Source organism: Gallinula chloropus (genome assembly GCF_964237585.1).
Source record: "Gallinula chloropus genome assembly, chromosome: 2".
In the NCBI taxonomy this organism is placed as follows: domain Eukaryota; kingdom Metazoa; phylum Chordata; class Aves; order Gruiformes; family Rallidae; genus Gallinula; species Gallinula chloropus.
Window position 1 is genome coordinate 144,917,077 of NC_140086.1, and position 20,184 is coordinate 144,937,260.

The following is a 20,184-nucleotide window of genomic DNA, read 5'->3' on the forward strand; positions in this document are numbered from 1 at the left end:
CCAAATCATGTAGCATCTAAGTTCTCTAGCACACCTCAGACATGTTACAGTCTATAAAACTGTGCTAGGAAATATGATGGGCCTTGGTGCCTTCCATTTTGTAAGAAGTTGTATGATAAAAAGAATGGAGCATAAGAAGATGAAGGAGAAAGCAGAAAAGATGTTTCCTTTCAGTCTACTACTAGAGCAGGAAAATGATGTGAAAGTAAGAGTGTTCTTTTAACTACAACATGACATGAAGAAGCACTGTCCACTGCTGTCTTGTTTCTTCTGGACATCCTATGGCTCAGGTGCTTCTCCAAATTATGTAATTAAAAGAGCAAGTTGGAGTTTTTCTAGCCTCACCAATTCCAATTCTCTCATTCCTCTTCTTCATCTTTGAACAGCAACAGACTCTATTTTCTCTCTTCTCTCTTGCTTTCCTCAGGCTGCCTACCCAGAGTGTTGTCATTAGCCAGCTTCTTGGATTTCGGTTTCTGGTGTTTTATCTTCCTTGCTTTGGAGACTCCCACACCCCTCTTTAGCCACTGTAATGCCTATGTTAAGAGCCATCTGATTCTTCTTGGCATCATCATTCATCATGTGCTCAAGTTTCTTACGCATCAAACAGTCTATTCACAAGATTGGATCAAGAGATTAAATCCATATACTGGTTAGTACATCTCTGTTGCCAAGCACATTATTGCCAACCATCATCTGGCCCATTGGCTCCTTCTCTCTCACTTTATCCCTCCATCTTCCCTTGAGTTTCAGACTAACAGTTTATGACTTCATCTCCTCCCTGCCCCCGAGAATGTGGTTGTTGATTATCTTAACACAACTCCACCTTTTTTTCCCTTGCTTCCATTGCAGGCGTCGATCTGCCAACCTCAGGCCTGGCACAATCCCAACATCTGCTTCCTCTGTTCCAATGCCTGTATTGTAGAGCATTTCTGGAGGAAATCCCACGACCCAGCTGACTTCCCCCATAACAAAATTCCCTCCTTTAGTTCTGCCACCCTTCTCACTAAGAAAACCTCATCAGTTCCAGCTTAGTGGAATTCAACACATGTACTACCAGCTTCATTTTCACCATACTTGAATAATTTCCACAATAATTTCTCCATTTCTGTTCCTTACTCTTCACAAGATCTTGCTGGTACGCCCCCTCAGAGAACAGATGACATGAAATACCATTTTTCTCTTCTTTGCCAGCCTTGACTCTTCTTTCTTATTTGTCTTAAACACAGGTGTGTTTCAGGCAACTCTTTGAGCTCTCCCTCAGAGGCTGTCTTATGTTCCTCTGTGCCTTGCATCCCTTATATTGTCTTTTCATTAGCTTACTAGTCTATTAAAGTGTCTACTCTTATATTGCAGACATGTTTCTGTGCCTCCCAACAAAACTGAGCCTGAACACAACATATGTTTCTACTTCCCACCCCATCACCTTCTTCTCTTGTGCTGAGCGGTCACTATAATTCTCTCCTGGACCCATTTCCATCCTGTCTGGGGTTTTTTTTTTTTGGTCTTTTTGTTCCCCACTGTTCAAAGTCACCAAATAGCCAGCTTTTGTGAACACCCTTTTTATCTCACATCTCTCATATACTTTCAATGTTTTTGTCTTGAAACTTTGACCTCTCTTTGTTTCAATTGCTGTTCTTTCCTGACTTCTTCCTGTCTCTCTCCTCTCAGGTATCTTTGGAGAGGTACTCTTCTCAAACACTGACTTTCTGATGTGGTGTTTCAGGGCTTTGTCCTCTTTACTTCTTGTCTGTACCTGTCTCTATCACCTTATCCCTGTGGATTTGTTGAATTATCAACTACATGGGTGACTCTACCATTTATTTTTCTGTCTCTCCTTTAGGATAGGATTCATCTGACCAAACAGAGATTTTTACACCCACATTTTGAGCTGGTTGTGATTAGTCCTGTAACAGTGTCTGATAAATTATACATCTCAGAGAACCTAGCTGTTGCTGTCTTCCCTCTGAATGTCTGTAGTTGGATGACATGAATCCTACCTCTTCCATCCAAACTGAAATTCCAGTCTTCTCTTTTAGTAGTCTCACGGACCATTAGTTGCAATTATTCTTCTTCTTTAGGTCATCACACACCTGCCCCTATATTATTTTTTTTTCCTTAATCACTGGGTACAAGGCACCGTCTTTCTACTTAAGCCCATAGCCTGGTCCTTTTCTTAAAGTGATTCAGGGCTCTGCATCCTGTGTAGGTTCTGGATTTTTTCTGCATAACATCCCTATGACGCAACCTTTACCCACCATGTAGTGAAAAAACATTCAGCTAATTAATCAGCTTTTTAATAGCAACTGCTTTAAGGGCTTTTTCTCAGCAGTTGACACAGGTAATGTTGCTTGCTCTTACCCATTCAAATGAAGCAACAAAGATCATTCTCCCAGTTTGACAGGCAGACTGTTTCACATACATTTTTTCATTTGTCCTCTGGCTGTATCTTTTCCATCTCATTAAATATAAACTACTTGTCTTCATTATGAGGGCTCCTCCAAGCCCACTTCAGTTCTACTTTTCATTTCTTGTTCAGTACCAAGTGCCATCTGCTTCCACTTTGTGAATAATGCCAACTTTCATTCTACATGTCTTTAATTTTCAAACAGGTGCTCTCTCTTGAGCATTCCTCTAATATGCTTGAAATGTGTCCTGTGCAGATACCCACAAAGCCACTGCCTTGGCCTCCTCCTTCTTTCTCAGAGTATGTTCATGGTCTGAGGATCTCTTTTTTGCTCCTCTGGCTGGAGAAACTATGGTCTTCTCATTTCTTTTTGTTCCCTTGTCTTCCTGCAGATATCTTGTTGTCTTTTGTGTCTTCTGTTCACCTTGTAAGCTGATGTAAGCTTGTAAGGTTGTATTCCTGGGGTGTTTATACAGATCAGCGAGGCTTTTGAACATGCCAGGGGCATCTGGGAGCTACAGTAATGCAAATAATAGTAATAATACAAGTACAGTAATATATACCTGTTATCAGTAATGTTTATCTTAGAATAGCAACATGAGGTGAAATAGAATTCACTTCAGAGATCAAATGCCTAGTATTTTGTTGCTTTGCCTCGCAGCAATGTTTTACTTTAAAGTGTCATGTTTCTACAAGAAATATTTACTGAGTATGCTTTTCAAACGAACTCCAGTAAGTTGAGGTACCATCTCATAGCCTTCAGACAGAAGAGACAGCAGATAAAATTTAGTTAAATGAATAATATACCATTTCTTGAACTGAAGATGAGAGAGCTTGCTTTGTGTCGGAAAGAACGTATTTCCAAGTCTGAGGCAGAAAATGGTAACTGAGACTCCCAGTGCAAGTCTCAAAGCAAAAGGGTCACATTTACAAGATGGAAAACATTTTATGTTACCATAAATAATTGAAGAACTTGAACTTGCCGCAAGGTAGCTATTTTCCTATGCAGTCTACAAGTAAACACTCATAAATACTAAACTTCTCATCAGCCCTGCAGTTCTTAAACAGAAGGCACTGATCTGTCTCTTAAGCTGTGGGGTTTCTTTAATAACTACTTGACATCTACAACGGCAGCACAAGTTCTGACTAGCTACCATTCAAAGCAATCACCGATTGTAATACGACATTGTAAGAAAGAAATTGGACCTGCCCACGAATCCTTTTCTTCATTTTTAAATGATAATCCCAGTGATTAAGATCAGTTCACCAGACTTGTAGCTGCACCTGGAGGAAAGGAATTCGGTCACATGTGTACATAAATTCTCCAGAGATCACTACTGGGAAATGAAAGGAATTGCAGCTTTGAAAGGATGTAAGTGAGCATAGATTGGAGGCTTTGCTGCTGATGAAATGTTGAGCAAGAGATCAGCAGAGTTCAGTGCAAATGTCTAAGCCATAAAGTTATTGAAAGGTAGGTTTTGAAACAAAATAAAAAACTAATGTCATCTAACTCTTCCCTAAATGCAGTAGTTTAAGAATGGACCAATTGATGACTAAGTGTTGGGTCCTTGTTAAACAGAAATATTCTCTTTGGGTTTACCATCTAAACCATTTCTGTGGTAGCTTTTATCAAAACTTTTGCTTGTTTATTTCTTTTTGTAGTTCCTATTTTTTGCCTTTAAAACCTGCCTTTACTATAGATAAATTTTAGAGGAAGGACTTAAGCTGCTACTGAATTTTTAGCTTTTGTGGATTTTTTTTCAGGTTTGTGAGCAAACTGATAATTAGAATTGCCTCAAGAATAATTGCAGTTAGAAAGACTGCTTTCCTTTTGATATTCTTGCTTCTTAGAATAGCAAAATTCATGTGGGCTGAATACACAATAAAACATGTAAATATTAACTAAATCCTTTTGAGTGCTGTGTAAATGTTGAAGCTCTATTGTCTTCAAAGTGTTTTCACTCTATAGCAGGATCTTGAAAGAAACTTAACACGATCTAATTTTTATGGGTGTGGAGTTTGTAGCAAAAGAATGATACTTCCCATGGGAAAGAGAATCAAAGTAGGCTTTTGTTTGTTTGTGTGTGTCTAAGTTATGGCATTTAAGTTTTTCTTATAAGTCAGCTGCAGACCTACTATGTTTGTCTGTTACCTGAAACTTTCAAGCAACAAAGTAAATAAAGCTACTTTCATCTGTTACCATTACTGATTCTTTTGATTCCAGGAATATTCAAGACCGATCTTTCCTTAAAGTTTACAACAAAGATCCTGCACATGCATTTAATCACACTTCCAGAGCTGTAAATGGAGATATAAGGGTGAGTACTGGTGCTGCATTTATACTCCTATTTCCTCCAACTTTTATGTTAAATGTTTAAATTCTTAACTGTAATATGCACACAGGAATTCATAAAATTGAGGGTATATGTATAACATGAATATAGAACTGATAGTGCTTACTGTAGTGTTTCTTAACTGCTTTGCTTTTTCCAATTACTTGCCCTGAGCATTAACTGGGTTTTTTTGTTCCTGTCTACTTGCATTAAAGCACGTGAATCAAAACATAGCTTTTAATTACTTATTTCAGGACACAGGCAGTGCTCAGAGTTTAAAAAAGTTCTTATTTCATATTTCGAACCCTTTTCAGCAAAGTACAGCATGGTGTTAGTTCACTCCAGGAAGGCTTCAGCACCGACTGGTTTGCGGCAGCTGAGCAGATGTACTTAGCTTGGAGTCTATTGAAACAGTTTGTAAACAACCATTTCAAATGAGGAGTTCTGATAAATACCCATTGTGGTGTAAATGTTTTTGTCTTTGTCTAAAGTGTTCTACTTGTTTTGAACAAGGACCGGTATATTTGCATTTCAAGTGAACATTTTGTATTGGGAAACTAAGGAGAAGACATTTCTAACGTTGCTGTCTCTATCTGTTGCTGTACTGTAAGCTCTGAGAGGGCAGGAGGAGCTGTTATGCGGCACCTCTTCCACCATGTTACCCACAGCTATGGTTGCAGCAGGGAGTGGTGGTGAGATTACACAACCTCATCTCCTCACCACCCATCCTAGGTCTGTGCCCAGGAAATGATACAGCCAAATGAGCCCAGTGGGGCCAGAAAGGAGTGCCACCACTGTCCTATGGGCTTTGTGGTTTTTATATGTATTCCAAAGCTCATTGAACTGTGCAGAAAATTTCCTGTGAAGTGATTTGCTTAATTGTATGTTTGCTTCTTGGTTTCATTATCAATTCTGAGCCTGTCACACTGCTTTATTATTAATATTTCAGTAAGTGCTTCTGCTGTTCCAACAGTTTAGGGCCTCATTATTTTAGAAAGATTGCAATAGTTTATTTACAGGCACTATTCTCAACCACCTCTCAATTATGTACTTCAATTATAAAATGGTCCTTTTGATAGGTCAGAAATCTAATTACTTGATTATTCACACTGCTGCACACACAACATGAGGGAGAAAATGGATGTGCTACAAAAGGGTGATGTGATAGCTTTTAGTGTCTTCTTTAAGGTCCTGAAATTCTTCAGTTCCAGTTATATTCTTGTAGCAGTATCTGGGTGTATCTGATACGTCTCGTTCATATTCAAAGGCGTGACATATTATCATGGTGCATTATGACATTGACTCGTAAAAATTTCGCTGTGGCTTTGTAAAGTTATGCTATACTGTGCTTGCTATGTGCACAGTGGATGCTGAATATATCTATCTTCTGTGACTTTATTTGCGTGCTCCAGACCTGTTTTCAGATACGGTTAACTAAGCTACGTATACTAGAAAGTAAAGATTACTTCTTTGGCTCTCTTCTAGGCATTTACTGCCCAACTTGTTTTGAACACAGGTGCCGCTTCTGTGCAAAACCTAATAATTCATATTTCTTATTTTAAAATATGGTGTTGTACAACAGATATGCACACTTAAAGTCTCATGAGTATGGCTGTTTTATCTCCCTTTGGCCATAACTCAAAAAGAGAGGTGATAATGGTGGTGGCCTTTGTAGAAGTGGTGGTTTCATGGTAGAATATTGTATTTTGCTCTGCTGAAATGTCAAAAATTCTGCACATCCAACAAATGAGCTGTTTTCTCGTTTATCTTTTTCTTTGCATCGTAAAATAATTTTTCTTGTCATTCTAGCCTGGGGGGTGAAGTAAGAGCCAGGATGTTCATAAGGTCTTTGTGGAGAAAGATGCAAAAAGTCTTCCCTTTGATCCATGTGAACTGTGCTTCAAAGTTATGAGCATGGAAACAAGCAATTTCTTGAGCTCCGGAAATAATGAAACCTGTTTGTCTACAGATATGTCTCTTCTGCTTGGGTTCTTCAGCAATGCTCTCTCTGATGCTCATCCTCCAGAGTCTAAAAGCTGGAGCACACACTGCAACTTTTCTTCAGTTTGGCAGAAGTACTGTAGGAGCTTCATGCAAATCTCTAATTTGGCAAAATTTGTAGGACCTTAAAAGTCTAATTGTTTAGACTTTTAAATCTGGTTGAAAATTGCCTGCAGATTCACATGGTATTAGGTAGGAGGAGACAACCGCCAATAAACCAATGGATTATCCCTCTTTCTTCAGCAAACCAGATGAAAGGGGGTGAAAATGCAGGGGAGGAAGGGGGAAGAGGGAGTAAGTGAGACACAAGTACATTTTATGTACTGGTATTGCATGGTATCCAAAAGATTGTGGAAAAATCTTTGCTTCTCCTCCCTTCTTTTGTGTTTATGCAAGTTTGCATTGGGTAAATTGATGTTCTTCAATTTCATGTGATACATGAGTGCTAAATTCACTACAGGGGGAATTAGGGACTAACTCTTGTAACCACTGTGCTCTGCACCATGGTTAACTGTTAAAAAAGCCTACAGAAAAGCACATTATTGTTAGTCTGGTTGAAAGAACAGTATTTAGAGTACTATGATTTAGCCACTGTAAGTACATTTTTCCATAGTGATACTGTGAGTGTAGTTGTATCTCCTGCCCTATGTGAGTTAGAGCTTTGGTTTTTTAAGGTTTGGGAAAGTTTTGCCTTTACGGATTTTTCTACTGTTTGCCTTCTTGTCCCTTTGGAACATTTATCCCTGGGTTTGATGATGTTCAGGCTTCTATTCATGTGATTTATAATCATTTCCATGTAACAGACCCAAAATAATCTCAGAAAATAATGTTAGCTGCCAGCTTGGACACCTGTTTTAACTACCAAACAGATGTGAGACCCGTATAAGAATTGGCAGTAATACTTGAAGTATTAAGTATTATCCATATGGACAAGAAGACTCCAAATCTGCGAGAGGAATGTGGGATCTGTGAGTTTCAGATCTCCTATCACACCACTCAGCTTTCATGTCCCTTAATTCTAATTTTCCCAGTCTTCTTTCTGTTTCATGCATTTTTCTGAAGGGGCTGTGTTTGAGAAAAGGGGTTTACCTTGGAGTCCTAACAAGTTCTAAAGGACAGTTTTTCCTGAAATCCTTGAGTGTCTTACTTGCTTACTGGTACTGTGCCATGGCCATCTACATCTTTAAGAGCGTGGTTTGTTTGACAGGTCTGCCACAGTGAATGCTGTTCAAGCAAGAGGTAGCCAGAGGTCTTACCGAATATTCTGAATATTTGTGCTTGTGCTCTTTCTTTTTTATTATTCCTTTCCCAAAATGTATGCTGAAAAATCTGTAGCAGCTGTTTTCTTTGGAGAAGTGTATCTTCACATCGATGCATTTCATTCATTTATTCCTTAGCCCAAGCTTGCAACATTTGTCAGTGCTTTCAAGCTCTCTGTGCAGTAATACTTTTCTTTTGACAAAATACTGTCAAGTGTCCAAATGTTTAGATGATCTTTTTATTCTCTCTGGCATTGTTTTGAATTCCAGTGCAAATGCATGTACAAAGCCGTCCTGGCCTGTGCCATAGGAATTAACGTTTGTGAGTTGCATAGATTGAAAGAGCAAAATACTTTCTCATACTTACTAGGTGTAGGGTCCAGGTTGTCTCTCTTTTCACATTTAGCAGTGGTGTATAGATTTGATGGTGACAGATGACACTAAAGAACTGATGGCAGATTTTCATATGTTGCTGAATTAATTGAATTTCTTTGGAAGTGCCACAGCTTCTTTTATCCTGGGCTGTTGCTGTGATCCCCTGGTGACTCCAAGTGGAAGTGATTCCCCCGCTGAATGTGTACAGTATGTTTTCTGTCCTCATTCCCTACACCCTCCTTTTATGGAGTGTCTAAAAGAGGAAGAATCCCAAATTGTAATCTCCCCCATCTGTCATTGCAACTTGTCTGCGTTTCTGGTGGCACAGTTGGATACTAATAATGTTGGTTTATGCAGTGGTTTGTTTTGGGCTTCATCTGTCCGCCAATTTTGAGAATCAGGAGGGAATTCTTACTTCATAACAAACCGGTGGCTATTTTGCTTGGCAATCTTTCCCTTCCCAACCACCTGCCATAAAGTGTGTGGGTTGCATTTTGTTTTAAAATGTCCTAGACCCACCATGTTTTTTCTTAATTTCTTGACTTGCATAAACTCTTAGCAGGTCAGCACCTTGTCCCAAACCTCTGCTGGGTGAGTGAGGCCAGGGTATCCAAAGAATGTTTGTTGTGGCTGCTGAGGTACATTTTGAGGTGTTTGGTGTTTTTTAGAGACTGTCACTCCAAGAAAGAACAGTTAGGGCAAGTTGGGTCAGAACTAAGTGGGGGAGGGGAAGGTACCTGGGTATTCCACATTTTCTGGGAATTAGATTGGAAAAAAGGTGATGACGTTCCAGGCAGTGATGGAGTTTTGGGCTGCCAAGTTGAGAGGGGATGAATTAAAATGAGACAGACATTTGATAATTTGGGTAAACTGTTTTGCTGAATAGCTTTTATTACTGAAATTGCTCGGGAGCAACTTTTAATTTTTTCCCTGAAAGTGCCTGGCTAGCAGGTTGCTAACGTTTTAATTCTCTAGATCTAGATGCAATTTGTGAACTTAAAAAATCCTACAAGTACTAAAAACGCTCAAACAACTCCCCAAGATTTTAAAGAATCCAAGTGCTGGTTTGCAGGAGAGAGAGACAAAAGCAGGATCATCTTTCTGTGTTCTTAAGATACCTGTAAAGATACATCCCGCTTCTTTGAGATGTTTACCTTTTGTTCAATGGATTGTTTGTGGTCTTAACATAAAAGGTGCAAATGCTGCCAAAATTACATTTGTTCATTGCATACTATGGCTAAAAAAAATAACCATTCCTCATACTACGTAGAAATATTTAGAATAAAAGTATTTATTGAAAAAGAATTCAAGTAATGTATTGGGTGAATGCATTTTACTGCTAGGATGCCTGTAGGACAGCATTTATATAAGTTGCCATGTGTTTGCCTTACTGATCCTATTACTATAAAACTTTGTTTTCTTTTGGGAAGTAAAAGAAAAAAGAAAAAGCAAACACTAATACCTCTGTTATCTGATAGAGACCTTCCAAATGATACAAATCCCATCTTTCCTGCTGTTTTGCTGTCTGCTTTTTCTAATGCTCTTTTTGTCATTGAGAGGTTATGACAACATGAGCCATATTGTATTTATAAACATCACGTGTTTCCTTGATATGACTCGCAGTGTCTGCCAAACAGAACACATGGAAGAAACATTTCTCATTAGCTCAGCATTGGTTTTGGTTATACTGATTTCCGGGACAGGAAAAATGCCTTCCTTACTCAGATTTAACTTCCATACAGTAGAAAGAAAGCCTCTGAGTGTCCATGAAATCGCTTGAACAGAGACGCTGCAGCTCTTTTAGCCCACATTACTTTGTCTGAGGAAAAGAGAAAAAGTGGTTTATTTTAAAGAGAAGATGTAATGGCATGTATTGTTGAAACTAATTCTAAGTTAAAATACCTGCCAAAGTCATCTAGAAACGGAACTCAGCAAAAGATGTAAGGTAAGATGATGCTTATAAATAATTCCTTTTTTTTTTTTAACCTCGGAGATATTTTCAGATTAACTAGAAATTTAAATCATAGTCACACAAGAAAGTAAATGTTTATTTGCTCTCTAAATTACCAAACTATTCTCAGATTTTATGTTGTTTCAAGCCTACATATTAAACATAAACAGTTATTTTCCAACTTGCCATTACAAATCTTGGTAAGATTTGAACAAAATATGTAAAAGAACTCTCCGATGTTGTGGATTTGGTTTTTTTTTTACTACTTCTGCTTTGAATGGATTGTCACTAGCTGCCAATTATTTATGCAACTACAGAGCTGCAGACACTGAGAAGTAGCTGCACCAAATCAGACTGTGATGAAAGATTGTAAATGTACCTGTTCTCTTTCATTAATGTGTCCTTTGATACACAATACGTATTGCTGTATAAAGCCTGTTAGTGGGAAAGTGGATAGAATTTTAAGAAAGAAAACATTTTTATTTTAACTACATGTAAAACAATATATAAATCTCAAATGTTATCTGGCAAAAAGTCAGTCTGTTTAAAGATACAGATCCTGTGTTACAGCTGGACCGATACTGCATTGTGCCTTTTTTAATGTAATGGCAACGTGCTTTGGTGTACTGCATTTATTTCACAAATGTCGTGTGTAAGGAATGTAACTGGCAGATCCTATTCCTATGCTAGCATTTTTTAAAATATCCTTTTTAAAAAAATTTCAAATAATAAGGATAGTTTTTAAGTTTATATCAACCTGGCTTTTGAAAAAAAGAGTCATGGTCTCTATACTAAGCCACTCAAGGAACACGAGCTTGCCGCACCCATGCAGTAATCTTTCAGTTAGTCTAAGAGGAGTGCCATAGGGTAGATATAACAGCCCAGTTACCTGGAAACTCCCAGAGGGTTTCATCTGTGGAAACAGATCAACTTGCAACTACAACACAGTTGTTTTAGTGGATTTTTTAAGGAGAGAGTTCTGTATTTACCGTTAACAGGCCTGTATTCAAGCTAGCCCACCTTTCTTTTTTGCTTAGAGCTTGCCCTGGAGTTGATGAAGTTACTTAATTGCAATAGAAGACCTGTCTTGTGTGAAGCCCCTCATTAAAATCAGAGGTCTTATCTCTCATGTAAGTCAGGTTCTCGGGCAAAACTTTCACTGCCATCACTGGGACCTTGGCCTGAATGAAAACATAAGGATTGGATCCAAGTCCATTTTTATTGTCTACTAGTTTCTGGTTTTATTCTTACTCCGCCTCTTTTTACATGATGTTTCCTTGTTCCAGTTCTTTAGATGTTTTATTCTTTTTTTTCTCTTTTTTTCTTTTTACACAGCCCTTGCATTTAGTAGAACAATTTGCAGTAATTTGGCTGTTCACTTGAAATTCCTAAGTAGCTGGCAGAGTCAGAGCTCCCTAAACACACTAACAGGAGATGAAAATGCTCATGGCTGTGACCTCCCCTATTAGGAGGGGAGGTCCTCCTTTACCTCCTTTGTAGCTTATCTGAATTGCTGCAGTCCTGAAAGCCAAAGTCCAAACAAGCTTTATGACTTGCAGTTATCTTTCTGAATGAGCTGTTACTCAGACAGGGGTTAAAAATCACTTTGTGGAGGTGAATGTTTTAGTACTGCAGTTCCTAGAACCCAAGTAAAGTTAGAAGCAATGATTTTTCATCTTCAAACCTCCCATTTGCTTGTCAGTCAGGACTTTAGCTTTCCCATGTTTTTCACAGATCCAAAATGTGATACTTCATGATGATGACCTGCTTTCCACTGAGTCCTTACCTCAGTATATTATTAGTTATCTGCCTCTAGATAAGCATAATTAATACTAAAGAGAGTGAATTCTTTCCCTGTCTTTCTTTTAACAAAGAGGAATTAACCAGCACTTGGTGTCTAGGAGAACAAAGATCTGAGAACCATGATTCTTCTCCATGTTGGATTGTAACAAGGGCTCTGGAAAACTAATCACACTTCTGAAAATATGAGCAGTAAAAATATCTTTTCTTGGATACATGTTAAGACCTGGGGTTAAAAAAAGCCTCCTCTGGCAAAAGCAAGACAGTCCCAAATATCAGCAGGCAACAGGACTCTAGAAGAAATGATGTGATGCTGAAATTATTTTTTGTGGGAATATATGTCTGTCTTGCATCATTGCAAATTGGAAGTCTGTGTGACTAAGTGAAAAGACCAAAAGGGTGTGTTGGGTAAAGGGCTGGTCCCTCAGTCACTTAATATTTACTATAGATAGCTTGACCTTAGGACAAACCTGGTTGTTTGCTCCAGTCATGCTGAACACTTTGTATATTTTCTTGGATAGAAGGAAGTAAAATGAAAACATAGGGCTCAAACAGTATAGGAGGAAATTTGTGATCTGAGAAAACTCTTAATTGAGGCGGCAATAGTGCCTCTAATTTAGCAACAACTGCAAATACTTCTGGGCCTTGTAGGGCACCTACATGGCAAAATCCAGGTGCATTTAAGGCTTGCATGATCATTTCTTTTGCTCATAGGGCAGATTCCAAAACTCGGTGCAGCAACTTACTTCCTTTGATTTTCTATGTCCTTATATTGGAATAAACAGCAGGCTATGGGTGTACACATGCCACTTAGGTCTTTTTAACCATCAGGCAGTTTTGTTTTATACATTTTTGTATTATTTGCATCTTAACCTGTTCCATATATCTGTAATAGGAATTGTGTTTTGACTCAGTTGTTTGGTAATGCTAGATGAGACCAAGGGCTATGCTTTCCTTTATGTTCGTTTAACCATATCAACTTGTTCAGTTTTATTTGGCTTCAGTGCAGTGGGAAGAGATACGAATATGGAACAAAAATAAGAGCTGAGTCGTTAGTATAGCAAGTCAGAAAGCCATGCATTTATTTTGATTTATGAGTGCAGTTACCAGTATTTCTTTTTTTAAAGAGCAGAAATCTGATATGCAGCATATTTAAACCAAATAAAATGCTGATCTGTACCAGAACTGTATGTGTTTGAAACTATTCCTTTTTTGGAAAAAAAGGGATGACCCTGTCAGTTCAGCAGTGCCCTGAAGAACTGCTGAAACTGAGACTTGTCTGAAGGGTTTGGCTTCCTGCATTGGTGGTGGCCGTCTATGTTGTGTGCATGATGTGCTTGATCTCTTCAAGGAGAATTGGGAGGGGGGAGGAAATGCTTGCTGCATCTTCATGAATTACATGACTCCTGTTTGTTCTCAGAACATTCTACCTAGAAAGCAACTGTGGAAAAGCAAAAGAAACATGCAGTTGGTTTGAAAGCAAAAGAAACAGTTGGTTTGAATGAAGCACTAGTTATGAGGAGTGTCATAATGTTAACTTTAAAAAAAATAAAATCAGTAACAGCTTTTATGTGTTCATTCCAAACAGTCTAATAGCTTATGGGATGGGTGGGCCATGCTATACTGATGAGATAAATGTGGATATTGGCAAACCAATGATGTAATTATGTAAATCCGACCTTTTTAGGATTGAAATGTGTTATGTTTCAGTGTGTTTATATATTTGTCATTTGTGATAACACCCTGAAAAATCTTGGCTGAAATGAAAAGAGGTTTCTTAGTGTACTCACCACAATAATCTGTCTGGAAAGTGTACTGAGGAAGTACAGGAAAATCAAGAGTGAGAGATTTATTAACTTCTTTCTGCCTAATTGGATAATTTTAACTTTTTTTTTTTTAATACTCTCACATTCTATTTGTTTGAAGGAAATGAAATACACTGATAAATATGCAGAAATGGGTGCCTGTTGGGTTCACTGATCTGGATGTTTGCCTTGTCAATCACGAATCATAGAACAGTTTACGTTGGAAGGGACGTCAAAAATCGTCTAGTTCCAACCTCCCTGCCATGTGCAGGGACACCCTCCACTAGACTAGGTTGCCCAAAGCCCTATCCAACCTGGCCTTGAACACTGCCAGGGAGGGGGCAGTCTCTCTGGGCAGCCTGTGCCAGGGCCTAACCACCCTCACAGGGAAGAATTTCTTCAGTTTAAAGCCATTATCCTGTGTCCTATCACCATAGGTCCTTTTGAACAGTCCCCCTCCATCTTTCCTGTAGGCCCCTTCAGGTACTGGCAGGCTGCTCTAAGGTCTCCCCACAGCCTTCTCTTCTCCAGGCTGAACAACTCTCTCAGCCTGTCTTCATAGGAGAGGTGCTCCAGCCCTCTGATGGCCTTTGCAGCCCTCCTCTGGACTCACTCCAACAGCTCCATGTCTTTCTTGTACTGGGGACCCCAGAGCTGGAGGCAGTACTCCAGGTGGGGTCCCACAAGAGCAGAGTAGGAGAATCTCCTCCCTCAGCCTGCTGGCCACACTTCTTGATGCAGCCAAGGATACAATTGGCTTTCTGGGCTGCAAGTGCACATTGCCAGATCATACTGAGCTCCTTGTCCACCAACACTCCAAGTCCTTCTGCTCAGGGCTCCTCTCAGTCCATTCTCCACCAAGCCTGTATTTGTGCTTGGGATTGCCCCAGACCATGTGCAGTCCCTGCACTTGGCCTTGTTGAACTTCATGAGTTTCACGTGGGCCCGCCTCTCAAGCCTGTGCAGGTTCCCCTGGATGGTATCCTTTCCCTCCAATGTGTTGACCTCACCACACAGGTTGGTGGTGTTGGCAAACTGGCTGAGGGTGCACTTTATTGCACTGTCAATGTTGCTGAGAAGGAGGTAAAACTGTACCTGTCCCAATACCAACCCATGAGGAATGCTACTTGTATCTGCTCTTCATTTGGATATTGACCAAATCTTTGAGAGTGACCAGCCATGTACTTATCCACCTAGTGGTCCATCCATCAAGTGCAGGACCCAGCGCTGAGCCTTGCTGAACCTCATACCATTGGCCTCACCACATCAATCCAGCCTGTCCAGAACCCTTTGTAGAGCTTTTCTACCCTCAGGCAGATCAACACTCCTGCTCAACTTGGAAAGCTGGAAAGTCTGCAAACTTACCAAGGGTGTTTCTTCATTCCCTATTTAGTTCTTAACACTCCATCTCCAATATTACCCTCTTTCACCTCTGGCCTCTTTCACAAACTCCTATTACTGTCCTTCCCTCTGTCTTGTTCCCTTTTTGGGGTAATTTTCCTCATTCTTATGTAGTTTTACACTCAGAATTTTCTATTGCCTTCCCATACAATTTTTCCTTTGCCTACTCTATCTCTTCCCAGTGTCATGACTTACATATTATTTAAATGTTTGCAGCATATGATTCTTGCTATTTTTTATTAATATTTCTGTATTACATGTGAACTAAGCAGGAAAAAAATTCATCTTATATACTCAGTCCTCTGTTTATAGACTTCTAAAAGATTATGCATAAGAAAACACACTAATGGTAGCACAGAGGAAGAGAAGAATGAAAAGTGGAGGTGCTTGTGTATTGGTCTGTTGATAAATAAATGGTTATTTATCCAGCTTCAGGCTACAGTAACTTAATTTTTAGCTCAAACAGGAACCCCAGGCAAGGTTGGATCTACCAAGGTGGGTCACAGCAAAGTCCATCTCATGGACTAGCAAAGCAGCAGCTGGAATGAAGCTGCCATTATCTGTTCTAGTTATAGTATCTTAGCTTGACTTATAATGAATAGGAAAAAAAAAGAATGAAAAACAGAGCAGAGTGAGCTAAATGAAAAGACACATGGGCAGGCTCAGTATAGTGAATTAGGAGAAAAGTCTAATCTGTACAAGTTTAGGGTAGAAATTGGTTTCCACTGTAGTCAGTGGAGGGAGGCAGGGAATGCCAAGGGCAGTGTGGTGTGTCCCACCTGGCTGCAGAGGACATGACCTGACTCTGGAGGCTGCCGGTCCGACTGTCTTTTAATGCAACAGTAGGTGAGACAAGTCCTCATTACTGAGCGACTAATAGTGCTGTCTTAACTTTTGATAGGTGCTTAATGTATACATGTCTGTGCTACATGCTGTGATACTTTCCTATAGCTAAGAAAAATGTCTTTGTTTAAATCAGGACAGAAATGAGGGGGAAGCATGAGGTTTAAATTACAGGGTAGAGAGACAGACTGCAGACCTGACGTAATAGTTCAGTTTAGCAGAACTTTCTTCATGCGACTCCAGTGAGAGTTGGCTATATTTGCTCTAGAAAACTTAAAATAAATTCTGAGAGGCTTGTGGAGTTTCCAGAAAGAGGATTTCCCACTTGTACTTGCTTGCCTTACATTTTTTTAAACCCAAAAAATCTACACTTTTCTATCATGTTGATTTGCCATCACCAAAGGATAGGCCAAAAATTTTCTGGTGGTATGCATAACATATATGTATGTGTGTACAAGTAATGTTGAAATACATGTTGCAATGAAGCACAGTTCTCTTGGAGCGCAGGTGCTCACCTGTGGGCTGGTTCAAAGACTTCGTTGCTCCACACTGCAAACACCAGCTGTAGTGCTAAGTGTGCTGCTTTCCCAGCAGTGAAGCTGTAGAGCTGCCAGTCCCCTTTATAGGGATTCATTCTAGCTAGTAGTTATGTGCTCTATGGTGTGGGAGGGCTTTTTGTTTGTTTGCATTTTTTTTTAAGAAATAGGGAATTTGGAATAAGTATAAGAGAACTTTATGGTACTTTATGGAATCAGTAAACAGAAAGACTAACAAACAACACGCATGTTTAGGGGAAGATTGTGTAGTCTGAAATCCAGTGTGGGTCAGGCAGTCAGAACTGTTCCCTTCCCTCCCTGTTTGTTTAGCATGGCCTTTCAAATTCAAAGACCTGTAGGATTTTCAGTCTTCAGGGAAACACCACACACATCCTTGTAGGTATAAATACAGGCAGTAGGCTGGAGAGCTGATGTGGGAAAGTTGAGGCCAATTTCAAAGTTATTCATGGCCACAGAGAGCTGTGTGGAGTGCAGGGTGCCACCAGAATGGTCTGGCTGGGTGCAGGGGTGTGTGCCACCTTGGTTGATGTCTTTGTGAAGGGCAACTTGGGGATCTATATTCCGCTCCCCCATTTTTGCAATGGGGAGGCAGCTGAGACTGAGATCAGGGTTGGATATGACCACTTCTTTCTTCTTCTGTAGAATGTTTGGAGGCAAAGCTAGGGGATGATCTCTCTCCTTTCATTGCAGAAAGTGGATAAACCACACTAGAGAGGTTTCTGTCATGGTACTTGCCTAAGCAGAGGGAGGAAAGATGCTGATGGTGGTTCTTCACCTGTCTTCAAGAGTCTTGTGTATCAGAGCCTACAGATTTTTACAGATCCTGCTGACAACTCCATACATAGGTCTTTGTCCTCTTACACTGTTTGTTTCTTGAACCACAATTAGAAGCTGGACTGGTGAGATGGTATGAGACCTTCCTCAGCAAAATACTATCCAAATCCAACCCAAAAATCACAGGGGAAAATATTGTTGCTTTTGTAATACAGCTGTAAAAAACATCATCAGCAAACTGCCTTCCCATTTGGATTCTGCTCAAGTGAACTTGTTGCATGTAAGCAAAACCCCATCAACTCCATCACAAGCTTTGCTTCAGAGTGCTGAGAATGAAACCAAGTCTTGAGTTAGTGACAAGCAATCCAGCCTGTACATGCTTCCCTGTTTTCTGTCAAGGAAGTGATTGTTTACAGCACTACAAGGAATTAACTGCTTAATTATTTCCATCCACAAAAGTATTATTAAGGAAATAAGAACCAAAAGAGCTGTTATCGGGAACAGAAATAACTTTGATCAGCAGTCAGGCAGTCAGTTATGTCTATGCCACATGTGTATACCCCACAGTAGACTTCTACTGGCTTTATATTTGTGTGGTTTACTGATGTTGTGTCTCTAACATTTTTCCAGTTAAAAATGAGGGAAACAAACAGAAAAGAAAGTGATGGGTGAATTGATGGAAAGGTCCAATGAACCAACATTGTTAATAGCGTAGAAGTAAGTAGGGTGACTGGTGATTTAGCTCAGTGGTAACTTGGGCCTATCTTTAATGAACATTGATTTTAAAATAATAAATAGACTAACCTAAACTTCCAGACTTGATTGTGGTGAAGCATAGGGTTTTGTGCCTCTTAGGGGCATGTCCCTTGTCTATACAGGGGGTTAAACTGAAGAGGAACTCTTGTTCTGTGCAGTACGCTATAAACAAATATATGGCAAGTAATTAAACACAGGATAATACACGGCAAGTTAGACAAGGCTTGAGGGCTCTGATAAAGTAATTGAAATGGAAAGTGATGCTTGAATGGTTTGTATGCATTGTTAGAACCTACAAATTAAATTACAGCCTTGGTAATGATATATTTGTGTGATATTTATGATGTTGTGCCTGATGTATTTTAAAATTAAAAGAAGATTCATTCCTCTCATGAAAAACTTTTCATATGCATCAGATACTTAAAGATTCTTGCATATAGTCCAGATGTATGGAGAACTAGTTATATGCTGTGTCTGATGTTCTGGGATCTACTTTGTCATGCTGGAGTCCAATTACTGAAAATGTGCATCCTACCAGCTTGCAATTCATTGCACAGAAACTGCAGTGAAATACAGTCATCTTTTTTATCCTGCATATTAGCATAATAATTTGATTTCTCTCTGCAGGTTTGTTAGCCTGTAAGGGAGAACATGGATGGAAGCACATAGTCTGCAACTGTTGGAATACATGTGTGGCATAAGACTGTAGTCGGATAATTTGCTTGTATTTTTTACTCTTGATGTTTTTGAGTCTGGTTGGTCAGCAGACCTAAGCAGCTTTTTAACTAGGTCAAGTATATACATCCATTCATTAAAGGGGGGATGCTTGACTGGTTAGTTAAACCTGCCAAATATAAACCAGATGCTGCAATGGTAAATACTCCTATACTGCAAGAAAAAAGCCTTGACTGATTAAATTTGAAATAAAAATAAATAGGTTTAACATTGTTCCTATGCCATAATAATACTTTATTATAGTTCTAATGCAAATATTTAATAAAAATAATATTTAAAAATATTTTACAGTTAAGCTGAAAACTAAATATTTAAGAAAAAAATATTATATTTTACATTCTGAAAATACTGTTTATATTACACTACATAGAAATCTTGTGAAGTTCTGGTCAAGGCCAATAATGGCATGCAAATGTACATTGTACAATGTACATTACAAATCAGAATACACAGCAGCTGTCTACAAAGCTGGAGGACTTCTCTGCTGTAGGGCTTGGTGCAGGAGGGGGTGGAATACCTGGACATTCAGTTTTGACTACCACATCTGCTCTGATCTTTGTCCTGTTACTAAAATGCTCTCGGTCAGATTGTCCTTTTGTGGTAGAAATTAATGATGCCTCCTCTACTAATGGCTGAGAGACTGAGAACAATACTCTGACATGGAAATGTTACTCCAGTAAGGGCCCATTATGACTGGTTCTTTACAGTGATATTAGCTCATCATGTGTTTAAATTGTATTTTGATTATTTTGAATGCCAATCATGATGATATTGACAAATTTTTACTTGCACAAAACCAAAAACAAGCAAAAACCACTCCAAATCAACAGCAAAAAAAAAAAGCACACACTCTCCCCACCCGAACCAGAAGATAACTGCAGGACTGGGAAGTGCTTGTGTCATGATGTTTTCCCCTGTGATGATATTTAAGTGCCATCTCTTTTAGGCTGTAAATACTGTATTTTTAAGAAGACATTTTCTATATTTTATGGTCTTTTGACAAAATTCATCATAATGGTTAGTGTAGTGTGCTGCAGAGATAACAATGAGATTGATTTATGGGGGCCGCAAAGTTCAGGTTAGCCAAGCGACTCGGGTGCCTGGTTAATGAGTAAACAGCCTCGTCCATGGGAGGGGCTTGTGCTTCCTTCTACCAAATGTCACTACCAGGCTGTGTATGTGAAAAG

The 20,184-nt window shown here is 39.3% G+C and overlaps 1 protein-coding gene across 1 annotated transcript in view; it reads left to right on the top strand.

Annotated features, from left to right (window-relative positions):
• Window positions 1-20,184, top strand: part of KIAA1217 — a 176,749-nt gene that overhangs the window by 93,306 nt on the left and 63,259 nt on the right. Inside the window, exon 5 of the mRNA XM_084280491.1 lies at window positions 4,632-4,725. Coding sequence (XP_084136617.1) covers window positions 4,632-4,725 — 94 coding nt within the window. The remainder of the gene's footprint in view (window positions 1-4,631; window positions 4,726-20,184) is intronic.